The 21,693-nt window shown below is 42.2% G+C and overlaps 1 protein-coding gene across 2 annotated transcripts in view; it reads left to right on the forward strand.

The window, feature by feature from the left end:
- Positions 1-21,693, forward strand: part of HS6ST2 (heparan sulfate 6-O-sulfotransferase 2) — a 293,270-nt gene that overhangs the window by 188,764 nt on the left and 82,813 nt on the right. Inside the window, exon 3 of one of the 2 annotated variants that reach the window (XM_040999765.1) lies at positions 17,346-17,378. The exons of the other annotated variant lie outside the window; for it this stretch is intronic. Within the exon in view, the coding sequence (XP_040855699.1) occupies positions 17,346-17,378 (33 nt within the window). The remainder of the gene's footprint in view (positions 1-17,345; positions 17,379-21,693) is intronic. 2 annotated transcript variants of the gene reach the window in all.

Here is a 21,693-nt window from a genome sequence, read left to right on the forward strand (position 1 = left end):
AACCTTGATTCATGATGCATGAACCTGTGTCTTTGAAACCAATAAGGAAAGCTTTGTCCATTGAGCATGCAAACAAATCACTTTCCAAGGGCTAAAACCTAAGCTGACATTAAGCTTCAAGAACATCCATAGTTAATTATACATAAAGGCCAAAAAATAATTTGTACCCTTTTAAAATAGCAAGATTAAAAGAAAAGTCCCATCTATGCAAATAAATGATTTCATTGCAACGCTGCCTTTTCATTTTGCCCTAATTTGTCTACATTAACTGTGCTGGCTCTGCCAGTACTTCCAGGGCACGGGACACGGGAGCTGAGGTGGGAATGAGCTGGCACAGTAACTTTGCCACGGCAGAGGGATGCTATAGAATGAGAGGATATGCTGGCTTTTCACCAAGTTTGTCTGTTGGTGGGAGAAGAAATAATGACATACTGTTTATAACAACGTGCTTCTATTGAGATGCAACTTAGAGGACAACTTGCAGTGAGTGGAATGCAGGCAAGGAAATGCAGAGATCCAGGTCCTAAAAATGATCCAGAGCAATTCTCTTCTCCACTCTGGTCATCAGATTCATCCTCTGTAAAGCAAAAGACATGAACCCCCATGATGCAAGTCAGAAGAAAAGGGGGACAGTGAAGAATGTGAAATGAAAATGCACATTCAATAAAATCCAATACAATTTAGAATGGATTCATTATTTTGAAATGGCTTTATAACTTCCCTCATGCCTACACACACACACACACACACACACACACACACACACACACACCCCCAAATCCCTAACTAAAGCTGCATTTCTCCTGGACCAGGGCTCTGCAGTCCTGTATGTTTTCAGTAGCGACCAGGTGCTTCTGGCATGGAATTGCAATGAGACTGCCCAGCTCGGTAGGCCTTCTGTGCTCTGCCATCCTGGAAGATGATCGAGATAGCTCAAGAGAGGCCTTTTAAGGCACGATGTACCCTGCTGCTGCCAGTCTGAGGGCACAGGGAGTAGCTCTTGGAGATTTTCAGGTGGCCTCTTCCCAGCAGAGGCCAAGGATGGTGGGGTGGGCAGGGGGTAGCAAGCACCAAAGTACACTCTTTAGATTCACCTCATGGTGTGCTGCCAACATGCGGCGTTTCACCTCCCAGTTGTTGCCCATGTGGGTCTTTCTTGAACTATATAGGAACCTGATTGAATTAATTGGCTCCTGGATTTTCAGCAATCCCCTCTCAGGTGGGTGGCATGTTGCTTATCAAGATGGGCTGAATGAGCCAATGCCAGTTTAAGTCTTGTGTGCTTAGGGAGGAAGAGGGAGGGCAGCCTGGTTTCTGATTTTCTTGCTACCAACGGAATGAGCATACAGAATGGGAGCTAGGAGGTAGTGACTGGGTGGCCGCTAGGGGTCGGGGAGCAGAGGGAGGGCCTCCATCTGGAATGTGTAGGGTCCATTGCATGTTAGCACAGAGAGAGCAAATGGCCGCTGCTGGTGTGAGTCGGCATTCCAGTACGAGGGAAGAAAAGGGCCCTGAAGAAGACCTACAAATAACCCCATGGTACGATTTGAATGTTTGTTGCCCTGAAGTTGGACCCCCAAATCTTATGTTAATGGTGTTAAGGGAAGAGAAAGTCCATGAAATGATGATGTTTAGAGGGGGAGATCTTTACAGAGAAATTTTATTAGATTAAGAGGTTAGGGTGGAGACTCCAGTTCTGAATCCTTTCTGTCTAATGAATGCAAGATGTGTGTACACACACACACACACACACACACACACACACACACACACAGCATTCCTTATGCCTCGCTAAGTGATGCCGTGCATCTCCTTGGGACTCTGCCAACAAGAAGGCTATCAGTAGAGGCCAAACCGATGGATCCCAGCAGGCAGTCCTGGCAGCCTCGGGAATCCTGAGCCCAGTACATTTCTTTCCCTTAGCAGGACAGCCCGCACCAGGTGCTTCCTGATAGCAGTGACAAGCTGATTAATATACCCCAACTGTTCATGTCTTTCTTCCTTTCTCCCTCCTTCCCTCCTTTCCTTTTCCTCCCTTCTTTTCTTTCTTTCTTTCTTTCTTTCTTTCTTTCTTTCTTTCTTTCTTTCTTTCTTTCTTTCTTTCTTTCTTTCTTTCTTTCTTTCTTTCTTTCTTTCTTTCTCTCTCCCTTCTTTCTTTTTTCTTTCTCTCTCTCTTTGTAAGGGATTTAAAAAATTTTATGTTATGGTACAGTTCCATAGGCTCTGGGTTATGCCAGAAGCCAGGTGCTTCATCTAGGTCACCCACATGAGCACAGGGGCCTGAGGACTTTGCACCAACTTCTGTTGCATTCCCAGGCATATTACCAGATAGCTGGATCAGAGGTTGGGTAGCCTTGTCTCGAACCTGTGACCATATGGGATGCCATCACTATCTTTAGTTACTATGCCAAAGTGCTGGCCCCTGTGTTGTTTCTAAAATGTTAGAAAAGCAGTCTCCAGAGAGAGTCTTAGGTACTGGAAGATCCAAGTATTTGGGAGTTGACTGGCATTGCGGAAATCCTGTGTCTAGACCTCATCTCCCCTGATGTTGCAAGCTTTGAAGGAGGGGCTTCAGGAACATGCCTCAGCTTTTCTTGGGCAGTCATCTTGATGTGTCATCCTGACAGTGATGGTCTCGGTACACAAAAATGGCATTGAGTGGCTTGACAGATTAATGCTCCTTCAGAATGGAGCTGCCTTGCTCAGGGAATGATATGGGCTGTAGGAGGAGTGGATTCAATACTTGTCAAGTTGTCTAATCACCGAAGGAGAGAGGCAGGGTCATAAGGGCAAGCTTCAATGATGTACTTGTGTGTTGTAACCTTTCGAACAAGGCCTTCTTCATTATGATTCCATGGCTAGATTTATGCCTGAGCTTTGTTCCAAAGGGACTAGAGCCAGTGCCGAATAGCACAGGATCTAAGTGCCTTTACAACCCAGTGAAGCTTCTCCTAATGTCTTGTGTAGTAGAGAAGGTTGGCCTGTTCTTTCCCTTATTGCTACAACCATTATGCACTGCATGTCATTTCCTTCACAAAATCCCCTCCTGAGTTTTGCTGGGTTTGGCTCCTGTTGCTGAAAGTCTCCTACTCCCTGCCTTCCACTGGGACAGATGCTATGAATCCTGCCAATGTGGATTGTGGGATAGTTCCAATGCAGTCCTGCTGATGAATGGTGCTGTGATCATGTGCAGAGGCACTGCAACAGCCTTGGAAAACGGGAAGATGACCCACATCCATACCATCCTTGTTGGCTTTGTCTGTCATATCAGCCCAGACGTTCATTTTAAGAGGCCCAGGCCTAAATGCTCAGCATTAGGGTCAATCATTTGGCCTAATTGGGTGTCTCTAATTTAATGAAACTTTCCCCTGTAAGAAAATAGGGCTGCATCCCCAGAAGAAATTTGCACCCTGCTGCACTGTTGGTGAGACTGTGAAAGGATATAGCTGCAGAGGAAAACAAAAACATTTGACAGTTTCTCAAAAAGTTAAACATGCCATATGATCCAGCAGTTCTCTTTCTAGGTATATACTTGAGAGAACTGGAAACATATGTCCATGCAGAAACATGCATATGAAAGTTCGTACCAGCTTTAATCATGATCCTGAGAAAATGGAAACAACCAAAATACCCATCAGTGGGTGAATGGGTAAACAAAATCCTGGTGGGACATACAATGGGATATTGTTCTATTGTAAAACTGACTGGAGTCCTGATCTATTCTGCACCATGGCTGTAGCTCAACTATTTTATGCTAAGTGAAAGAAACCAGACTAAAAGGACCACATATTTTATGAAGCCACTTGTACGAATAATCCAGAATAGGCCAATCTATAAACACGGAGAACAGATTTGTGGCTGCCAGGTGCTAAGGGGAGAGAGGAAGATGGAGTGATTGCTTAATGGGTACAAGCTTTTCTTTCAGGGTGATGAAACTGTTTTGGAACGAGATAGAGGAGCCGCTTGCACAGCGTGTGACTTCTGTGAGTTCCACTGAATTATACACTTTCAGATGCTTCATTTTATATAATGTGAATGTCACTTCAAAACTATGCATCTCAGACGAACAAAAAAATAAGTGAGATTCCTAGCTGCTACTCTTCTGGGTTTGTTGGCCCATAAACATTTGTAGAATTAGGAACATAATCCGGGCTGTGAATTTCCTGAGTGCTGAATGAGCATAGCACATCTTCCAGGTCCCTGCAGTGGTTGGCTCCTGGGAAGCTGCCTTCTGTGCGATGCCTGGTTTTCCATGTTACTATCCTCAGTGAGCTCGGGGAGGACTGAGTGAATGTCTTGTCCACCGTTGAAGTCCAAGTGCCCCAGTACCATTTCCTGTCACATAGGAGGTATTCAGTAGATGTTTTTTAAAAAGACTTATTTATTTTTATTGGAAAAGGAAATTTACAGAGTGAAGGAGAGACAGAAAGATATGTTGGTTCACTCCCTAAGTGACCACAATGGCTGGAGTTGAGCCAATCTGAAGCCAGGAGCCAGGAACCTCTTCTGGGTCTCCCACATGGATGCATGGTCCCAAGGCTTTGGGCCGTCCTCAACTGTTTTCCCAGGACACAAGTAGAGAGCTGGATGGGAAGTAGAGCAGCGGGACAAGAACCAGCATCCATATGGGATTCCAGCACATGCAAGGGGAGGATTTAGCCACTGAGCCATTGCTCCAGACCCTTAATGTTTGTTGAATGAATGCATTCCTTGTATACCCTTATTCATACTTCTGTCGCCACATAGTGCTAGTTATAGTTCTACTACCACTGAGGTTCAGGACTGATTAGTGAAAGTGTTTAGCGAGTGAGGGTGAAATTGTATATGTGGAGTGGACTTAAAAGTTTAAGGAGGGGGGTAGGTATTTGTATAATGGAACATGATTCAGACCATGAAAAGGAATGAAGTATTGATCTATATTATGACATGCAAAGACCATATTAAAGATTCCACCTTTTTTTTTTGAAATGTCCAAAAGAGGAAAATCCGTAGAGATAGAAAGTAGGTTAATGGTAGTCAGGGACTTGGAAGCCTTAGGCAATGAGAGCTAAAATGTACAGGATTTCTTTTAGAGGTGATGAAAATGGTATAAAATTGATTGTGGTGGTGGTTGCCCATGTCTATAAATATACTACATACCACACAATTGTATACTTTGAATAGGCCAATTATGTAGTATGTGAATTATACCTCAATAAAGCTTTCAAAAACTGAGATATGTGTCAGCAGAGTAAACAACACAGTTGAAACCAAAGAGGGGTGTGTCCATGTTGTGGAAGAGACCTCCATGCAAAACCTAAAATAACTGCCCAGCCATACAAAGGTATTTGCAAAAAAATTGTGGGAAATGGACTTCAAAGAAAAATTCATTTTGGTGCAACAATTTGTAAAAATCACGCCTCACTTTTTCGCAATAAACATTTCCCATAAACTTTGTGGAGACATCTCTCTCTCTCTCTCTCTCTCTCTCTCTCTCTCTCTCTCTCTCTCACACACACACACACACACACACACATACACACAAAGCCTTCAATACTTTGCATCAAAATAAACACTGTTTAATTCCATTTTCCCACAAACTTTTTGAAACTCCCTCCTGAGAAAGGTCCTTTTAAACTGGGCTTGCCTTTTAGCAGCAGCCCCTTGAGTTTCCAGATCATTACTCCCCTGATGAAGAGCAAGGGGCAGAGTGGCTTAAAGCCAGCATGTGGAAGCTCAACGGTCAAAATACTGGGCAGTTGGAGATTGATCAGAGCACCAGTCAGTGGGAAACCAAGATTCGATGGACACAAACCCAGCTGCCTGGTGACTTCTGCCCTGGCTGAAGGCTACACATGAGAAGGCATGACTAAATGAGCTGGTAATGTGCCACTTGTATGAATGAGCCATTCTACAAGTTCTGCTTCAGATAAGCAGTTCCAAGTTCTTGCTCTTACTGTTGGAGCCTGGCCACCCACTGCTGCAGTGTTGATCAACTTTCCTGAAGGAGGTGACACACATCTGTTGCTTTGGAAGGCAGTGCTAGGGTTGGGATGAGGGTGCGGAAGCTGTCCTGAATAGATGTCAGTAGAGACAAGCACTGCCTCATGTGAGATGCAGGTTTGGTCTGTAGCCCTTGCTGGAAGGTGTGGTGAATCCTCCATAACGCCCACCGCAGTTTTCTGGAAGGTTGAATGTCATGTTCACTGCTTCCTGATTTCCCAAGCAGACAGCCTCAGGAGCCTGACGTGTGATATACGAGTTCCTGGTGTGTGTGTGTGTGTGTGTGTGTGTGTGTGTGTGTGTGTAAGTTACAAAATCCTTTGTAGCTGTGATGAAGTTAATAGGTGATTCTGATGGCTTTCTGGTTTTCCTTGGCTTCCAAGGCCAAAGGTAGTCCAAAGATGTTTGTATAAACCAAGAAGCAAGCATCTCATTTTTACTAAAGCTGCTTAAAAAATGAGTAAGCTAAAACTTGTAAAAGTAAAGGGACTTCTGTTAGGGAAATGATCACAGAGAGTTTAGTAGGGGAAACATGTTGCTCTCAAAAGATCATGGGCCGTGGAGCCAGACCAGGCTCCAGGTTCTTGTTGCCTGCATCTTCGTTTTATGACCTTGGATCATGAGCTTCCTTTCTCTGAGGCTCAGGGTCTTCCCCTGTGAAAGGTGGCAGGGAAGTTTCTTATAGGATGCTTGCTCTACTGAAGCCACAAAAGTCAGCCGTCTCACCGATTCCAGGATTCACAACAGACATTTAACTTCCATTCCTCCCACATAGAATGCCAGGCTTGCTCTCACAGAGAGGACCCTGGTGCCTTTATGGCTTATAAATTGACAGTCATGAGGCCTGGGAGATAATTTGGACCCCAGTATGAATGGTATGACCCTGGACAAGTCTCTTTCTCTCTTAGGGCCTATCAAGTGCAGACTTTGGGCATGTAATGTTTGTTAGAGTACCTTGGGACTGGGATAGGTTTGTGAGCTAAATCAGGGTTGTATAGCAAGTGGCCTGGATCACCATGCTGGGGGATGGACTCAAGAGTTTGGCAAACAGAACTCTCTCCCAAGGCACAAATTGCCCTCTTTCACTGTAGTTACATATACCTTCTTGGAATGCAGCACATACTGCAACGTCTCACTTTTCCCCTTGGTCACCCTGCCTTGAACCTTCTACATCCTGACTGTATCTAATTGAATTATATTTTCCTATAGATAAAACATAAAGTATAATAGCAAGAAGCAGCCCCACTCCCCAACTGCTTCAGGGAGAGATGTGCTTTGCCTATCAACTTCCCTTTCCTCTGCAAGTCCCTGGCCCACCCACTGCTGCCTGATTTATATCCTAGGGGAGCAGCTTAGCTACAGTGAAGGTTGACACTAGGTTTTCATCTTCAGATGAACTACTGCGCCTGTTCCTTGTATATTCAAGTGCTTGGCACTCAGAGCCTGCAAGTTTATCCTGAAACTCAAAGTGAAAGATAGTTCCATGAGAAGTCTGAGACAGCATGCAAGAAAGGCCTTCAGAGCATGCTACAGCCTTGCACAAATCACTAGGGTGCAAACTTCCAGTTCTCATGAGGTGCACAGACAGATTATATCCAGCAGCCCTTTCCACATTAATGCTTCATGGAGGTGTGCCATAAAATGCAATAGGCAAGGAGGAAGCTTTGGGCTCAGGGGATATTGGTTATCTTGATGTTTTGACTTATTACTTGTGTGACCTTGAACAAGTTACGCTATGACAAATTTCTCATTTAAAAAAAAATATTTACTTATTTTTTTTCTTGGAATGGCAGATATACAGAGAAAAGAAGATACAGAAAGAGACATTCTGTCCACTGATTTGCTCCCCAAGTGGCTGCAGTGCCTTGAGCTTAGTCAATCCAAAGGTTCCTCCCAGTCTCCCACATGGGTATAGGGTCCCAAGGCTTTGGGCCTTCCCTACTGTTTTCCCAGGCCACAAGCATGGAGCTGGGTGGGAAGTAGAGTAGCTGGGATACAAGCTTGTACCCATATGGGATGCCGGAGCATGCCTGATGAGAACTTAGGTGCTGGGCCACCATGACAGGCCCTCTGACTGATTTCTCTATTAAAATGAAGAGAATACTGCCTACCACAAAGTTGCTGGGAAGGTACAGGGAATAATAACACAGTTAAGTGGCTCAAGAGCTTAGGTAGCAACATCCTGCAACCATAGATTTGAAACAAGGCTCTACTACTTATCATGAAAGTCCCTTTGACTGTCAATTTTCTCATTGATACCTTGAGTAGAGATTTTTGCTCTACATGAATTGAGATGATTTCTATGAGGAATATAGTACATGGCATTAAATAAGCATTCAGTAATTATTAGTAGGATGATGGTTGTTATCATTTGTCACTTAGGTATAATTCCACTAATTCTTACAGATATTTTGTGAACTCCTCCAGATAACTTGGCAGACTCCAACACATATTTTCCATTCTTGGGGCAAACTCACTGGGAATTTCTGATTCTGCTTTTGAAGCATCAGGTGAGGCACGAAATGGAAGCCTGCCATAGGAGACCTGCAGAAAGACTCGGTCCTAACGGTGGTGCTGCATCTTCCCATACAAAGGTTATTCAAAGAGTTTCATTCACAGTCCTGAATACATGGATCTGTCCCACGGACAGAGACAAGCAGGGTAAATGTGGGCAAGAACGGCAGGAAGATTAAAGTTGTTTTCATGGACTTGCACAGTGAAGCCCATTATCCAAGTGCTTCATTTATTTGACTCTAGACATCTTTGGAGCCACCTGAACAATGTGGGGATATTTTTCATGGAAATTGTTGGTGATGTCAAAATCAGCAGGTTTTGTTGAACCTGATTCATGCCCTGCTTTAGGTAATCTTGGAGATCACAAGGAGGTCATAGTTTGGCTAAGAAGATAAAATGAGACTGATAGGTTTGAGGTGGCCAAAATAAGTAGAGGAGTTGAGATTCCAACACCAGTGTCTGTGTCCACTCAGCCATAGCACATCACCTCTGTTTTTTGTTTTGTTTGAAGATGTATTTGTTTATCTGAGAGGCATAGTGACAGAGAAGGACATACTCACATGCACACACACCCTTTCACAAATGCATGCAACAGGCAGAGCTGGGGTTGAAGAAACCCATCCGCTGTTGCCTGCCAAGTACATTAATAGGACGCTGGGCTGGAAATAGCAAATTCCCTCTTACCAGGCACACCATTCATTCCTTTTTTTTCCTGAAAGGATTTGAAGCAAATTTTCAACCAAATTTAGTTGTTCCCACCATGTTCTGACTTCAGCAAAGACAAGCTCTTTTCTGAGACTGGGTGATGTGCATCTTGGAGGAACCAGGCAACGTGTCTTTGTCTGATTCTGTTAGTGACTTGGCAGAGCATTTCCTGACAGTGCTCTCACTCTGTACTTTAAGACTGGCCAAATAAGTACTTATTGTGGACTTTTTCATTCTCTCTGCACAAAACATGCTAAAATCTGAATGGAACAGTTATATCTCATGCTGGATGCTTGCCATCCCTTGTGTCAGCATAAAATATTTGAGATGCAAGAGCAGCAGCCCTTGCAAAGCTGAGAGTGCTAAAGGCACAGCGGAGGCCTTTTCTGCCGATCTGCACCAGCACTAAAATGGCATTGAACACGGGCCTTCCAGACCCCCAAACCTGAAGCGTGGAAATAAAGTGGGATCAAATAACTCCTAACTCACATTTGTATTTAGGTTGCACATGAAACCACTTGAGGCTGTTTTGAACCAAAAGCAAGCTCTGTTTATAGCAGAATATTTCTAAGGGATTCTTAATTGGTTGTTTTTACCTTCAAAGAAAAGAGAGGCATGTGATCACATTGCTGGAGCCCATCAGAAAGACAGAGGTTTGCATCTGGGGAAGTCTAAGACACATACACAATTCACTATCAGCTTTCTGTTGATGCAGTCAGACTGTGCTGTGCATCCTGTTCTCTAACTCAAGGCATGTTGCTGCCACATGAGTGGGAATGCTTCTCAGCAGGGATGACGGGCCAGGTTTTCTTTTATGGTCTTTCTCGTCCTTTTTTCTTTTGTTATGCTTTGCTGGTTCAATGGTAAATCACCTTTGAAAAGACAAAATTGGCAAAATAGGTACCATAGACACACCTTCAGAAAAAAAATATATATCCTGCCATAGCTAAGGACAAGTTTATAGACAAACCCATTTCCCAGGAAAACAAGAATCTGGCTCCTGATCCTTAATTAGATCAGCACTAGAGGGCACTCTTATAATGCCCAGCTGGGAGACTTTTGCTAAGATCTGGTGGGCCTGGGTGTGGGATGGGGGAGTCATGAGCAGGGGGATGCTATTTCTAGGAAATCAATAGACGACAAACAACTTACAACACCTGCAATCGAGAACTGACTGGCCAGCAAATGTATAGGAAAACACTACTTGAAAAGGGCTGTTCAGCAATCTTCCTTATCACATCTGCTTTGTTTCCAAAATGTGGCTGGTACTTTAGCAATACAGGACTCAGGTATTAGGCATCTCTTCTCCAAATGAAACAAATATAAGAATCACTGATTATTGCCATGTGATGCAGAAAAAGCACATTCAGGCAGAAAACAAAATGTGAGAGAGAAGCCTAGGAAAATGTGTTTACAATTTAACAGCTACTGAAAAAGACGAATTTTAAATCCTTGGGGAGCTCTTAGGGTTGTTTTCCCAGTCTGTTGCTGCTTGGAACTGTTCTGCAGGGTTTTGTGATTGTGTCTGGGACAGCAGGCACTTGCTTGCCTGCTGCCTCTTGGCAGACTCCACTGGACTCTTGGTGGGGTGAATTGTGTCTAAGAAACAGACTGATTTATTCCTGGCCTTGGCTCTGCTATTGTACTCAATGAGCTGGGGCAAGTTCCATCTCCTTAGGTTCCTAGGGTTAGGGAAGGATTGGATGTTGCTAATGGTCTCCAAAAGATCACTAAAAGACATTCCCTAGCCCGAGCATGTTGCTTCTTTTTGCAGTCATATGGGTTCTGAATCAAATGAAATGTGGTGGGCACCTTGGGATACAGGTGACTCCACTTTGCCAACAGAGATAATACTAAAAGAATTTGTCAGGCTAAATGGATTGCTATGTCTGTAAGAGTCATCATTTTAAGTTTGTGGTACAATCCAAATTGATGCAACCTCAGTGAGTACACTAAGTCTTCAGTAGGTTCTCGCAAAATTGGCTTTTGATGTCCGAGTTGGATGACTGTGAACGTGTCTGTGTGGTGGCTATTAGCCAGACCCTCAGGCCTGTGCATGCGCCGTTCACTTGGTGAGCTTGGGGGTATCTGGGATCCTACTGGAGTGAGTAGGCTACTAAAAACAAGCTTGTCTCTCTGCCTTTGACCCTCAGGGTCTCTTAAGAGAAATGCAAGAGCATCTTAGCTTAGAGTTTGATTTATAAGAATGTATTGGCAAATATTCAACAATACATTTTTGACATAGCTAGAATAGCTTTATGTTATATATTATGTCGTTAAGTTAATATGAACAGATTTGCGGACAAATCTCTACCAGAAAATGTCCCTTGTAAATATCAAAGGAATGGAGATTGAGTCAATATCCTTGTTTCTTTGAGTCTACAAGGCTTAGGGTCTTTTTTTCTAAAGATTTATTTATTTTTATTGCAAAGTCAGATATATATAGAGATGAGGAGAGATAGAGAGGAAGATCTTCTACCCGATGATTCACTCCCCAAGTGACCACAATGGCCGGAGCTGCACAGATCTGAAGCCAGGATCCAGGAGTTTGCTCTGGGTCTCCCATGTGGGTGCAGGGTTCTAAGGCTTTGGCCCACCTTCCACTGCTTTCCCAAGCTACAGGCAGAGAGTTGGACTGGAAGTAGAGCAGCCGGGATTAGAACCATTGCCCACATGGGATCCTGGTACATGCAAGGCAAAGACTTCAGTCACTAGGCCACCATGCTGGGCCAAGGCTCTGGGTCTTGAGATGCCATTTCCCAAAAGCAAGGAACAGATGAAAATCCTTGTCATTTGCCTAGGTTAAGGAAAGGATTGGAAGGTAGGTCTGGCAACCAGGAGGAATGGGGATGCCTTGAAAATAGGACAAACTCAGTGCACCTTTCACTTGTGACAAATCCTGGGCCTTGGGATTAAAAAATAGTTGAAGCACATAAATTAGAAAGGATGTTGTGGATTCTGGTATTCACAGGCCAAAACCCACAAAGCGCTCTTCCTATTAAATGTGCATGATTTCTGGGGGACTTGGAACAGAATCAGAAAGAACACATATTTTGGAGATACCTCTGCTCTAGGGAAATCATTGTGGCTCCTTTAAAAAATTGTGCATTAGTTTTATTTTAACGCATTTGAAAGGCAGAGAGCGGAGAGGGAGAATGCCCCATCTGGAAGTTCACTCCTCAAATGCCCAGAATACCCATGCTGGGCCAGACCACAATCAGGAACCAAGAACTTAGTCTATATCACCCATGTTTATGGCAAGGACCTATATGCTTGAGTTATCACTTGCTGCCTGCCAGGATGTACACTGGTAGGAATCTGTAATCAGGAACAAATTCAGGGCTCAAAAATTAACACTCCAATATGGTATGTGGGCACCAGAGTGGTCATTCAGTCACTTTGCCTTGTACCTGCCCCTGTGGATGTTTTTGATTTTGCCTTTTCTATGCATGAGCCTTTAAGCACTGGCTTTGAAAATCTGGTTCCATGCCCAGAGCAGCATGATAGCTTAGCAACAGGGAGTTGGAAGCTGCATCCCTTGCCTGCCACAGGGTCATTATGCTTTTGAACAATGCTCTTATTGGTATTCCTCTCTAGATTAAAAAATGTTTTGCATACAAGTTTTGACATACTGATTCTGGATCTGGTGTTTTGCTACAGGCTTTACATATGTGATCTCCACCCAAAACTTTGGCCTGTCTGTACAACTTAAGGAGTTCATTCCTTCACTGGTTTGGAAAGTTCCCAGGCCAGCTTGGTTATTAAACATGTTGGATAGCACCACTGGTGTAGACTCTTTACAGATGATCTGATCAACCTGGGAGGTAGATGGGCATTGTAAGTGGGGAGAAGACAGACAATCAAGGCACAGCAGCACTGGGTGTGGGAGTTGGAGAGAAGGTGAGCAAGCCAGTTTGGTTTCGGAAACCAAGAGGCGGGATGGGCTTCTTGCTTGGCAGCTCTGTTACAGTAACTGGTGGTTGTTTGCCAGAGTTTATTATCTGCTATAGATTTGCCATCAAACCAACATGGTGGTGATGCTCTGAGAACCTGAGCAACCACGGAGTATTTCAAAAATTTCATGGCCCTGGCTAGATAACCTAGTTGCTGAAGTCCTCACCTTGTATGCACTGGATCCCATATGAGCTCCAGTTCTTGTCCCAACTGCTCCACTTCCCATCCAGCTCCCTGTTTGTGGCCTGGGAAAGCAGTCGAGGATGACTCAAGACCTTGGGACCCTGCACTCACATGGGAGACCCGGAAGAAGCTCCTGGCTCCTGGCTCCTGGCTTCGGACCTGCTTAGCTCCGGCCACTGCAGGCACTTGGGGAGTGGATCAGTGGATGGAAGATATTACTCTCTGTCTCTCCTTCTCTCTGTAATTCTGACTTTCCAATAATTAATAAATAAATCTTTTTAAAAAATCAATAGAAAGTGGTATTAAAAGGGAGTGCACATTTTCCGTGAACTTCTTGGGAAGACCACTTGTGCCTAGCATTGATCTTGGAGTGTTTAGGTAGGGGAGGTCTCTGCTGATGGAAAACCATTGCCAACATCCCAGGCTCCTGGCAGTTGAATAATTTATGTGAGCAGAAAGAGAATGGGGTAGATCAATTGTTCATCAATTAGATTTTTTTTCCTTTAGTTAAGTCTCCCTTTGAGAAGTTTCCATTTTTAAGAACCAGGCATTCTGTATTTCAAATAAGCAAGGCTGTTTTCCTGGACAAATTGATGTTCAGCCACATTTTAATTTGGCCTCTTTAATTTTGGCCATGTTCTCATTTACTCATAAAACTAGAAAATGCTGGGCTGTAGTGGTACATTTTGCTGAGACAAAAAGACAGAACAGGGAATTGAAGATTATTGGAACTAGAGGATTTTCAGAAACAGCCTTTTCAAACTCTTTCATTACCTACAGCTTCCTGATAGAGTGTACAAGTGAAACTGCCCCAAATCAAATTAATCATTACATAAAAACCAGGATTAGAAAGCAGGATTAGGGGTCTTGATTCTCAAGCAAGAGCTCTTGTATGTTTTTACATCATCCAAATGTGAGACTTTAATACCAACATGAACTGTGTATTTTTATTTCTGAAGCTCTGAGTTCCAACCCTAAGAATGCAAATGCCATGAGCACACTGTCATAGTTTGGGGTTCCTTGTTAAGATGAGCCTCCATCTGGAGTATTTGGACCTCCCAAGTCTTCCTCAAATTCCCATGACTCCATCTTGTCCTTTTCTACTACTTTGACATTTAGGTTTTTGTTGCCATGTAAGGGATATTTAATCATATCTTCTGGAACTTGGCTCAGAGGAAGGTTACTCTTCCTGCTTCTGTTCCAACCTGGATGTGATTCACAGTCTTGCTATCTGCCGTTCCTTCTGTGCATCAACTGCTGCTGCTTCCAGAGCATGACTTGTTGACTCATGAATTCAATCTCAGAGTGTCACCTGGGCCACCTGTCACAGAACATGGCAGCAAGCTATGAGAAAAGTTTGGTGGGGGGAGGGGTGTGGGACTGGAGTATAGGAAGCTGCCACTGACAACATTCCAGCATTTCAGGAAATGTGTGTGTGGGGTTTTATGGGTTACCAATGGCCCCCCTGCAAGATGACCCGATTTATAGCTTCTGGGGTAGGCTTTCCACATGGAGAAATGATGAATTGAGTCTGTCCCTTGAATGATAAAGATAATTCCTTCTAATACCAATGTTAAATGTAAAGCATTCGATATATTTTCTATACATAGATAAAGGCATACATGATATGCGGAGAAACTCTCATATATGGTATATTTCTGTAGAACTCTTTTTCATATAGATGGTTTACCAAATGTGCTTGTGGAGGTAGTTTTCTTTTATTAATGTGTGTTATTTATTTATTTATTTATATTGGAAAGTCACATGTACAGAGAAAAGGAGAGACAAAGAGAAAGATATTCCGTCCTCTGATCCACTCTCCACATGGCTGCAACAATCAGAGCTGAGCAGGTCCGAAGCCAGGAGCCAGGAGCTTCTTTTGGGTCTGCCATGTGGGTACAGGATCACAAAGCTTTGGGCCATCCTTGTCTGCTTTTCCAGGCTGCAAGCAGGGAGCTGGGTGGGAAGTGGAGTGGCTGGGACATGAATTGGAGCCTATATGGGATCCCAGTGCATGCAAAGAGAAGACTTTAGCCACTAGGCTATAGCTCTGGGTACATGGAGGCAGTTTTATTCACTGCTGTGTCCTTAGTACTTGGAACAATGTAAGGTATATAATTGACAAGAGACATTTTTAGCAGAACACCGTGATTATGTTACAGATTTCCATTTAAAAGCCTTTAAAGAGTGTGTTTATACATGTGTATAAAATGGGTTCTTCAAATTAAGTCATTTTTTCTAATCAATATACTTTCCTTTTTTCCTTTTTTTTCTTTCTCGTAACCTTTTCCCTCTGGCCTTATTTCACTTACAATGACTCTCCATGCTTCCGACTGGGGTACCTGTAACACTTTCGTGGTTCCTCATTGAATTACTCCACCTCTGGTCATCTGGAATGCAGGTAAGACAATGAGCTGCTGAAAGACTTCTCAGCACTATCTCTGCACATTTTAATAGGCAGTTGAGACATTTACTTAAGAGTTGAAGAAGTAATCATTTTAAATTAGTTCCTGATTAAGGTTAAATTTAATGCCATCCCCATTTAAGTCAAGTGTGTGCTCTGACAATATCTAGTAGTACAGTGAAATGAATATTGTGGATTTGCAAAATATTACATATTTTATTTTGGAATTCTTTGGTACTAAGAATCAACTTACGGGTTTTTATTTTCTTTTGCAAAATGTCTTGTTGTTGTCATTGTTTTCCACCCAAAGTTGTGCGGTTTTTTTGGTGTTGTTCACAATGGAAGGAGTTTTGGTCTCCCTTCACTGTATAGGGACTGTATGTCATGGGGAAGGTCATCTTACACAAGATTGCTTTTTTATTTTGTGGCTAGTGAAAGAAGAGCACATTGGTCATCACGGTAAGTCAGCCATGGGGATGTCTTGTTTTGTAGAGACCATGTCAGGGCTCAGCAAGCATATCAGTTTTCTTCTTGTAATTCTTTCTTTCCCAGAAGTCTTGACAACTCAGTTCTAGGGAAGGAGAACTTAGCTACAACCAAGGAGTATTAAGGAAAATAAATGGCATACTGCTTTTTAAAGGCTGTTAGAGCTATGCTGCTAGCTGTGTTGTTAGAGATTTTACTTAACTCATCTCTAGAACTTGCATACATAGCTAACATAAAGAAAACATTTCTCTCAAGAACCCACACAAGCCATAAATCCCACTCTGGACATAAAAGTCCTGATATATTATAATACCCCTTGTTCTCATATAATACAAAAGCTGAGGTCATTTGAACATTTAGATTAGCAACTGGCTTGGGTAAAACTTCACAATTCCTGCTAATACCAGAAATCCACACAGTAGAATTACTGCTTTGTGACACCAAGATGTAGATTTTGAAAACAGCTAAGCTAGTTTTTTTGTTTTGGTTTGGTTTGGTTTCGAGTGGTGGTACATTGCTTGCTTTGATGGATGTCTTGTGTTTGTGTAGAAGGGGCTAGAGAGATGATTTATATTATCGCTTCGCGTGTACTTAGAATTTTAGTTGTGCAGAGCATCAGCAAGGTCTAATCGTTTTTTTCTCTTTGTGATAAGCTTGCTTCATATATTCCCGGTATCATGAAAAACCTCCGAAAACTCCTCCTAAGTTCCTTCAACCAGGCTTTTCCGTGATACCCCAGGGTGGGCTCTGTTCAGGTGTTCATTTTATTGGCTTTTGTTTTTGCTTAGATTGCCATCGCTCTTTGTGAAAGGGAATGGAATTAGCATGAATGACTGGTAGATCCATCATCCCCAACCCACAACCCTCCGGAGGTCTGTGTTTTTGTGCCACCCTAACCCTTTTGTCCCTCTGATTCAAACTTTCCCCACTACTAGAGAGAAGCTAACGCTGGAGGAGAGGGGTGGCAAAGTAGGGAAACCATCCATGACTTGTTGCTTTGCAGTTTTGGGACATTGGAGAACTATGTTGTCACAATGAAATGGAAAACATTTTATTATTTAAACTCTCTCTCTTACCAAGGTCTTGCTAGCGACTGGTTTTACTGTTCCTTTAACAGGTGGAGGATTTTTCAGATTCTAGATGCAGCGAGGTAAGTGATTATGTATTTCTAGTCTAACTAAACCAAGTTGAGCTAGAACAAATAGACTGTACAAGTGCCTGACAGTTTAATTTAAGCATAACTAATAGGTAAGCTTTTGGATTGGACAAATCTTTTTCACAACTCTCTTGGAGTTTAAAACAGCTTGAAAACTATGCAGGCATGTAGTCTTAGGTCTGAAGGCTGACCTCGTTTTTTAAAAGTAGAAGGAGTGTCCTTGCCCACAATCCCAGTTGAGCAGTAAGTCATTGTTCCTTTTCCCTTACAGTGTTTTGAGTATGCCTGCCTTTCATCTCTAAGGCTGTAAGGTGAATTAGTAAACAACTAGGCCATCATGTCCTCAGAGGGCAATCAGTCATTTGAAGCTATCAGGGCTTTTACACTACGCAAATATGTAGACTTGCAGGATAAAGGAAACCCATAGGCCAAGAGCCTTTATCACATAGACCTTGTGGAAGAGTACATCTAATCAAACAGAAGATCCTCTTTGCAGGCCAGAAGATGAGCCTTGCAGACAAATGTTGTTAAATGCTGTACCATCACGTTGATACTAGCACTGAAGGGGCAAGTGTCTGCTCCACTAGCTTGCACATGATGCCCTGCCCACCAGTACTGTACTTGACCTACTGCAGGCTTGCTGGCCCCATAAATATTTACCACTGCCTCTGCTTTCTCATCCTATGCATGTTTGTCTCACCTTAAACTCCTTGGCCCAATGCCAAGATCAAACTCTGTAGCTTTGACGTTCTTCCATGGGGCCAACTCCCATTAAAATGGACTAGTTGAGCCAATTTTAACATGCCACGTTTAGTTTTCAGTAGTTGGACTTCCATGTTCATTATTGGGCCTCAGTGTATTTACTGGAGAGAGGAAAAACATAAATTCACTGCTTGGTCTTATTGCCAAATCATCATTCATTCAGGTAAATTATATAGACACACACAGACACCTAAATCACATACACAATATTAATGCTACAAGATGTCAAAAATCTAATAGATCATGTAGGTCATGGTAGCAGGAATATTAGATTCTTCTACTAACTAGTTGGTTGGCATCAACAAAACCCCATTCTACTCTGAGCCTTGATTTTGTTATCTACAAAATAAAAGGCACTGGACGACCAGTAAAATACAGACTGCTACCCTTTGAATTACTTTTATGGAGGAAGTGTTGAGACTTCTGGGTTGCTTTAAAATTTACTACAAAATAGCACCATCTCTCTGACATTTTTGCAGTTTAACAAAGCACGGCCTGGTATGCTCTTTGTTATGCTGCTGATCAGGTTATATCTGCTCTTATTGGATGAAAGGCAAGAGAGGAATATAGATGGTCAGATAGGAAAAGAAATAAATGGCTTTGATAAATGGTGATGGAGTTGTTTTTGGATTCTGTTGGACTGAATTGTGTGTGAGAACTCTGCAAAACCAGAACATTTTTCAAATGCTAGTAAACTAATGGAGCCACAATTCATTTGTTAATCCCCTTGTATGTGTAGTTTCATAACTCTACAAGATTGTGATTATCTCTGCCTCATAATGAACGATTTGCTTAAGTACTTGTCATTATTTAGTCCTCTGAGTAGATTTTTGTAATCCAGAGAAAGGGGAGAGCAATCAGTGGAAGCCATCCCAAATGCCTACTATTATTACTATGCACATACACAATTAACAGCAATAATAATCTCTTCAGACCAGAACCTTGTTTGTTTATTATAGACAGAAAAAACATTAATTGTCAGAATGTTTGCCACTCTCTCTCTCTCTTTTTCCTCTAGCCAACTCTAGTTAAGGTCTGTACTTGTTTGTAAACAAAATATTTGGATGGATTTTTCAATGCATCATTTTTTATGTAGTTTCCAAGTTTCTCTTTAAATTAGCAATGCAGACTTGAGACAGAAATGTAATTTGATACTATTTTAACAATAGATCTTTATAAATTTAATAAACTAAAGGATGCTAATTATGCCAACCAGTTCTGTTGCTGCATTTACACTCTATTTCATATTTAATATCTTTAAAATGATTAACATTTGACTTGAATATAAAACTTCTAGAACCTCAAGGCTGGAGGGGATCCCTCATATCAGCCTAACTCCCTCGTTTTGGGGATCAGTTTGGTGATAAGTAATTTGAATCTCAGTAACAACCACCAAATCAATGACACCACACCTTTGTTCTTAAACTTTCAAACTACTGGGAACTATTGCCATAAATACATTTGCAATTGGACTGCTTATTTAAGAATCATATAGCTTCTACATGCTTTCCAAAGAGCTGAATTGGAGTTCTTTGCATATGCTCTTGTATTTCCATAATGTTGAAGGTAGATATGTGAAAGATGTCCTATGCAAAGAGACTGGCAGTGAGAGAATGAAGGCAATCAATATTAGCTCTTTTCTTCTCACACACAGATTGCCTAAGAATATTAGCATAGTATAGAATATCTTGACATGGAAGTATTACTTTGGGGGCTGAGACAATGGAATTTTAGGGTCAAACCAATCCCAGGTTCAAAACAGGCACTGCCACTTCCTAAGCTTTGTCAGTTTCAGTTATTATTTTCACATGTAAAACATATATTGACTTGTGGAAATTGAAGTATCATATAGGTCAAATGCTTAGCACCATTCCTAGCACATGGTAAGAACTAAGTAGTAGTAGATCATGCTGACATTGTATGGCTCCCTCATACGAATATTTAATATTATTCCGGCTTTAGGTTTCTACATATACACCTGTAGAGATCCACATGTGGGCACAGAGTCCAAAAGAATGACCTTGGGAGGGTGCTTTGCCACAGGTGATCCATAACCTACATGCTTCAAAATCTGATGGCTTCTTTGGCCTCTGTTTTCTTGACCTCTTTGGAGAATCTTCTACTTTGCTACGTCTTCTTGCTTGAATGTGTTCATAATGTATCATGTTGTCATCTAAGAACCTAAGCACCCCTTAGCTTTCCTTTGTTGGGTTCTCTGTTCTCTTAAAGACAGTCTTGTGCGCACCCATGCATGTACACATGCGTGTACACACACACACACACACACACACATACACGTCTCTCCTCTCACCCCTTTAAATGGAACAATTCCCAAGGTCCTGTCATTGATCTGCTTCTCTTCTCTTGCTGTGTTCTCTCCCTGGGTAATTTAATCTTCTCATGTCGTTTCACCTTTAACCTCCACGCTAATGATTCCCAAATTGACCTCTGCAATCCTTAATTCATTCCGGAGCTCCAGGCTAACTCTAATTTCCAATTGCCTGCTGAGATTCTCCAGGGCAGGATATCCTAGGAGGTTGAAAGTGTAGCCTGGCTTTTGTCATCCTCAAGAATGCAGATGGGGGAATGTAGCTCTAGTAGTGTTAAAAGTTGCAAACAAGCAACTAGTGCAGGGCATTAGACTGAGCAGCACTGCAAGTGGTCTTAAGTTATCAAAGGGGTTCAAAACGAACCTTACTGGGAAAGCGTAACAGGCAAACCGTGAACTTATTATCAACTAGAGATTTAAATTGCAAACTGGAACATTGAAAGATGCACGTTTTCTAGGGAAAGGCGCACAGTTATCCTTTGAAAATTGAGTTCAGTTGGATGATTGGTGTGTTTAGGAAGTTCTAATTAGAATCCCCTTTCTTGGGATATTTATTATAGCTAGTCTTGTTTTCATGTTTTGTTACAAAAACTCACATTCCAAAAGGAAGGATGGATGATGTATTCAAGCAGAAGGATGATAATGTGAGAATTTGAGAACACATGCGTGTATAAACACACATCTGCTGGTTCAGGTGTAGTTGTGGTTTTTAATGCAAATAACTCTATCCAGCTGTAGGTAGATTTTCCTCTACCATCCATTCTGCAAGTATGTTCTGAATACACCCAACTCTCTGTGAAACAACAAGGTAGTAATTCTAGAACATATAGGGTCTCTGTCCTTAAATGTCTCATACATTTCTCTCTAGTGGTATGCAGGCACATTGAGAGTTCAATTTGGTCTAAAAGTATTTCCAGAATGTGGCACGTTGTTTGATGAGAACGACCTTGCTGACAATCTTAATGACTAAAGAGGAGCTTAAGGCAAATAAGAGTACTGAAGTGAGAAAAGAATGTGCATAACTTCAAACTGGAAAATGATTAAGTCCTTAGTAAATATTGAATTGGTTTCAGGTTTTACGTTTCAGATTGGCATGTCAGTTATTCAGGCTGGAGTTAGAATGATTATGTCTAACCCTAAAACTGAATTAGAGCAAAAGGATAGACAAATCTTGGTTAAAGGGTGTACTGTGGTTAAGAAATGGAGTCATAATTGAGC

Source organism: Ochotona curzoniae, unplaced genomic scaffold (assembly GCF_017591425.1).
Source record: "Ochotona curzoniae isolate NIBS_2020 unplaced genomic scaffold, NIBS_Ocur_1.0 scaffold_1852, whole genome shotgun sequence".
In the NCBI taxonomy this organism is placed as follows: domain Eukaryota; kingdom Metazoa; phylum Chordata; class Mammalia; order Lagomorpha; family Ochotonidae; genus Ochotona; species Ochotona curzoniae.